Source organism: Lolium perenne, chromosome 4, assembly GCF_019359855.2.
Source record: "Lolium perenne isolate Kyuss_39 chromosome 4, Kyuss_2.0, whole genome shotgun sequence".
Classification (NCBI taxonomy): Eukaryota; Viridiplantae; Streptophyta; class Magnoliopsida; order Poales; family Poaceae; genus Lolium; species Lolium perenne.
This window is the reverse complement of record NC_067247.2, coordinates 108,196,521-108,202,156: the sequence shown is the minus strand read 5'-3', so window position 1 is coordinate 108,202,156 and position 5,636 is coordinate 108,196,521. Positions and strand designations below refer to the sequence as shown.

The following is a 5,636-nucleotide window of genomic DNA, read 5'->3' as shown; positions in this document are numbered from 1 at the left end:
ATTGAGGCCGAGACTAAATTATGCACCGAGGAGAACTGGATCATGTTCGCCGACTTGAGCCTCATGGAACTAGAACAAAGTGCTTAGTTCAAGAAGCAAGCTGTCATTCGACAACGAGATGCGTGATCACACACATCTATCATAGTTTGTCTATTTCGCATGAAGCTCGTGTCCTTTTGCGCTTTGATTCGGTACTACTGTGTGTGAACTATTTAATTCCCTAATTAGTGGAGCAATTTATTAGCACTACAATACGTTTTTGTTTTCGTGGCCTCTTTCATTCATATATTGACATATCTTAGTGGAAAAAGTGAAAAACAAAGGAAATGGCTGGCGCGGGCCGAAACAACGGCTATCCAATCCAAACGGACAAGGTTGGCCACTCAAATGGACCAAAACGGATATTTTGCTGTGTCTAAAATGGCTCAGGGTATTTCCATGTGTTAAACTGTAAATACGGAGTAGCTTTCACGCGCTGAGTGGCAATTTATCCGGAATCACACTTGTCATGGCTCATGCGCTAGTCACATACAAGGACGGGCATCGCTAGCAAGCAATTACATATCCACGACGACGACGGCAACACAACTAGCTAGCTACGGCGGCGACGAATGGGTAGCTTTCAGCAACCTGCGTACGTGACCAACCTCTGAAACTGAAACTCCTCGTGCGTTTCAGGCTTCCATTGGAGGGATCGGGGCATGCGTGAAGTGACGTTTGCCTGAAACAGCAAGAGCGAACACGACGTTTACGGGTTGTCGATGATCGGCTTAAAAACTGGCAACTGCCCGCACCCATACCAGGAGGAACCGAGGGAGGAGCTCCTCTTTCTGGTTGGGCTGTGACATCAAGGTAGCCGTGTGTTTTCCGCTTTGCATCCAGGGTGCATGGCCCTGGGAGTCAGGGATCGATCATGTCATTCTGTTGGTTCGTTCTAATGGCAGCATTCTGTACGTTGCTCTCTCTCCGTTATCTATCTCTGGTCGGTGTCCTTGTCAAGCCACCATTTGTATACACTAAATGGATTGAATTAGCACAACAGCACCAGTGGTCTAGTGGTAGAATAGTACCCTGCCACGGTACAGACCCGGGTTCGATTCCCGGCTGGTGCATTTTTTTTCCCTTTCATCTCTGTCCTCTCCTCTGTGTTTTCACCATCTTTTTTACTCGGCTCGACTTAGGCCAAAAACCACCAACCATCTGGGCCCATCCTGAATCTTCATGCCACCCCGGCCCCGTTAAAAGTAAAGCCCAGATGCCCAAGCCTCCTTCCAGATTCCCTCAACTGAACTCTACTCTCAACTAGGGCCTTTGTTCAAAAAAAAAAAAAAAAACTAGGGCCCTCCAGGAAAACTCAACTTGCTGAAAACGCCTGGACTGCAGCCCCTGTTCATCCTTGAGTCTGCCGGAAAATATGTATGCAAATCGATCTATGATACACTCAGCTACACACGTGACACTTTTTTTTAGAGCTACACACATGACCCTTGTGTGCGTTGGGATGTCACGTTCTTCTTTCCCGGAGGCCATCATCAGGCACGCATCACCGTCGACTATAAATTTCGCGGTACCAAAGGTCGCTGGCAGCTTAGGCAGGGACCTCGCTAGCTAGGTAGGCTTTTTTTTTATCATCAACCTCTTCTTCTCGATCGCTCGAGCTTCTCCATCTCCACGGCTCAATCTCAGCGGGATTGAAGCCAGGACAGGAATGCATATACTGATATGCAGGAGGACCTGAAACCTCGGGCATGTTCCCCTCATCATCGTCTTCCACCACCACCTATGTGCGCCACATCACTGCCACACACGGGAGCTGATCTTGGCAGGCAAAATCATGCATGTTGCATCTTGTCTGCGCACTGGATACGTCACAAGTCTGTACTATGTCGAAAGCTTATGTGGATTAATTTATCTAATGAGAATGATCGGTTTGTTTGGAACTTATCAACAAATGGTTTGTTTACAGTGAAATCTATGTATGAGGATCTTATGAATGACCATACACCCTTTCTGCGAAAACATCTTTGGAAAGTTAAAGTTCCTTTAAAAATAAAAATATTCATGTGGTTCTTGAGGAATAAGATTTTGCTTACTAAAGACAATTTAGCGAAAAGGAGATGGCAGGGATGCACAAGGTGTGTTTTTTGTGGTGAACATGAGACTATTGAGCATTTGTTCATCGCTTGTCCGTTAGCTAAAATACTTTGGCGTACGATTAATTTTACTTTTGCTCTCCCACCTCCAACCAATATTACAAATATGTTTGGTAATTGGCTAAATGGTGTTGATAGACAATCTAAGGCATTCATCCGTATTGGGGTTTCTGCCTTATGTTGGTCTATATGGAGGGTAAGGAATGATATTATTTTTAACAAAAAACATTCTTTTCACTTTTTGCAGGTTATCCATATGGTGGCACATTGGGTCCAGTTGTAGACTCTTCTGTCACCGGAGGGACAGCGGGATGCTATAGCTACTGGATGCACACGGCTCCAGATGGTCGCTTAGGATATCTTGTGCCAGGCTGGCTGGCGGCACAATAGACGGATACAATGATGTGTAGTCTGTCGTTTCTTGTTTTTTCCGCCGGTTGATTTTTGTATCAACTCTGGGCGATGCCTGAGATGTTTTAATCTTGTACTCATAAACGTTTAATAAAAAGCCGTGTGCATCATCATGATGCAGAAGCCGGGGTTTCACTCCCCATTTCGAAAAAAAAACTAGCAAAGTAGCAAGCAATTGACCATGTATATATCCTTCAACCCAACTGAACGAAGAACCAGCAAGCAAAAAAGAACAAATAATCAAAACCCACTGATCTGGTAATTTTAATCTAGGCTACTCCCGCCGATCCAAAAAAATAAGTACAAAATCCCCGACAGTAATTATGGATTCGAGGGAGTACTATATACAGTATATAGTCTTAATTTAATGCGCTATGTGGAAGATCTGATCCAGGGACACCAGTGACACCGTTAACCCCTTCAGAGGCCAGCGGTGCTTAGTCATAGCAATCTTCATCTGTCACACAAAAGGGCTTTTCTTTTCAGCAAGTTTTGCAAATGTATACAACACTGATTTGGAAGAAAAACAAGGTAGCAGTCATATGAATAGAAGATCAAAGGGAAACTTACGGGCTTCCTCCTCTTGGTTCCAATCATCGTCGTCATCATCAAACTCGATACCCTACAGAGTGAGACCATGGGAATCAAGGTTCAAGTGCTAGACAAGGTCCCATAGCTACTAGGAGCTTTTTTTCCTAGCTTTCTCTCTTTCAAGCTTTTTGTACATCTTGTACTCTCTTGTGGTTAAATGAAAAGCAGGCTAGGCTGCACTTTCGTCAAACAAAGTGCTAGACAAGACAATACGGAAGACAGGGAAATGATATATAGCTGGTCTATCCATTTCATATTTCTTGATCTGACGGAACACACATACATTACATAACATAACTGTTCCAAAACCATACACCATCTAACACCCATTTTCCTACGTCAAAGAGAGCTTCAGTGTACAATGTTCCAAGCTCCAGTATACTCACCTGGTTATAATCGTCATCTGAACTTTCTTCCTCTTCTACTTCCTCCTCGTCCTCGACATCCTCCTCTTCGCCATCCATTTCGACCTTGCTTTCCCCATCCTACAAGTACCAAATCTCTATCAACATGGTAGCACATAACCTCACTGCTTCCAAAATGTGAAGCAGAGCCTAAGACTTTTAAACTACTAACAATATGTCTGCAACAAAAAATGCTTTCCAGATTGATTCCAGCAATTTGAAAGGAAAATTAAAAGATAGTGATGGCTTGCCTTGTTGTGCTTCTCTTCAAGCTTCTCAAATGCTTCAAACGCCTGCCCAACTGTGTAATAGGAAGACAAGATCCACTTAAAAAATCAATGCAGGTAAGGCTAATGAATTTTTGCCTACCAATAGACATGCCAAAAGAATGGTAAGCCCTTTTTCCCTAGAACAAATCCCTAAAAATGTCAAATCTCAAAAGCACGAGCAGGAGGTCATGACAAAAGTAACAAAGAAATTATGTTATGATTAGTGAAATCAATCAAACCTGAAACATTATCCCACCGACGTTTTTTGTTGCTTGGTTGCAGCTGTTTAAAACCTGAATGGAACATAATGTGAGGGGTCTATTGTACTGCAGCCATGTAGCAAAGTAAAGAAAAAATTCTGCACGATGCTTTATTCAAGATTCAAGACTACCATCCAGCAGTTCCGCAGGAAAGTTTCCAGGAGTCAGTTTGAGGTATGATTTCAGGGGTTCACGTTTGCTGTATGTTTTGGGCTTCCTGTCCGAAAATCTTTTGATCTCCTTGCCATCATTTTCTGAGAGAAAAAAAAAATAAAAAAGTAATCAGACAGGAATTAACAAAATAAAGTAGGAAGCAGCTACCTGTACAAGAAAGGAGGCAAAAAAACAGAGTATATTCTCAGAAGGAAAGATGACGACGGACTCATTATTTATAGGCCATGAAGATATAAACAAATGCAAATGGTGTAATATCAGAATATTTGGCAATGGAATAACAGATACACGATTGCTGATTCTTGGCCGTATAGAATAAGTAGAATATGTGTCCCATATACAACACAAATGTTGGTCATTCACTATACTTTTCCTGGGGGCATCCAGCTCTAGGTGGTAGCAAGAATTCCTCATGAACTCCTCGAAATTCTGGTTGGAATGTATCAGAGCCGCCTCCTTGTTGGTCAGCTTAATCTCCTTCTCCACCCCGTTGGTCATCTCGGCGAACTTCATCACCGGCGGCAGGGTGATCTCCTGCACGGGACGAGAGTCAAAGCCCGGGTGAATCCGGATTCCAGTAATCACGCTAGTCCCAAGACTCCCAAATCACGAGCAAGCGAGGCGAGGTGGTGGATACAGAAAATGGGGAGGTGTGTAGAGAGTCGGAGGAGACTAGGTGTACCGGGAAGTCCTCGTGGGGGCTGTGCTTCACTGGGAAATAAATGGAGGCTCCGTAGCCTCTCCCGCCACGGCCACCTCTGCCTCCCCCTCCCCTCCCTCCACGGCCTCGGAACGACATCCTGGGGAACCCGGAGCCGCTCCCCTCAGTAGCAGATGGAAGTGTTACGGAGGCCCAAAGTTTGGGGTGGAATGAGCAGCGATCGTCGGGGGTGTGCCTCCCCTGTTGCCGTCGGCGCAGTGGCCAAGGGTTTAAAGAAATTGAAGTCGGGCGAAGAGCGGTAGCCGGCTAGCCGCCGCCGGGAAGAACCCTAGCTTGATTGTTGTTGATGGCAGCCTGGCACCCTTGCTTGCCGCCGAGCAGGGACGGGACGGGAGGCTGGCGGCTGGGCGTGGAGGGTATGGTCGAGCGAGCGAGCGACGGCCCCCTCGTGCATCCTCAGGCTCTCCCGCACGCGGGCCACGAAGGCCCACCTCGTCTGAGAAGAGCTCCTCATCGGCCCATTATCCTTTTTTTTGAGAACTAGCAGAAAATAGCCAAAATTGAACTGGAGCGAAATGCCTATTTTGTGACTGAAATCAAGGTAGGGCACAGCACCCGCCTGAGCCATCTTTACTACTAGAAGATACCCCGCGCGTTGCAGCGGGACCTTTTAGAAACAAATAATTGACCATACGAAATGTTGAAATCTCATA

At 45.4% G+C, this 5,636-nt stretch overlaps 1 protein-coding gene and 1 non-coding gene across 2 annotated transcripts; one reads left to right on the top strand and one right to left on the bottom strand.

Moving 5' to 3' along the window:
* The first annotated feature begins 1,041 nt into the window (after positions 1-1,041).
* Positions 1,042-1,112, top strand: TRNAG-GCC (transfer RNA glycine (anticodon GCC)). The gene has a single exon. It is a non-coding gene; the product is annotated as a tRNA-Gly (tRNA).
* Positions 1,113-2,750: 1,638 nt separating this feature from the next.
* LOC127348564 (uncharacterized) lies at positions 2,751-5,324 on the bottom strand. Its single transcript, XM_051374551.2, has 8 exons — positions 4,945-5,324; positions 4,631-4,796; positions 4,220-4,342; positions 4,068-4,121; positions 3,811-3,860; positions 3,542-3,640; positions 3,135-3,186; positions 2,751-3,021 (listed from the first exon to the last, which is right to left on the bottom strand). Exons 1-8 carry the CDS (start codon positions 5,059-5,061, stop codon positions 3,002-3,004), a joined length of 681 nt encoding a protein of 226 aa, XP_051230511.1. The 5' UTR covers positions 5,062-5,324; the 3' UTR covers positions 2,751-3,001.
* Between the last annotated feature and the right edge of the window lie 312 nt (positions 5,325-5,636).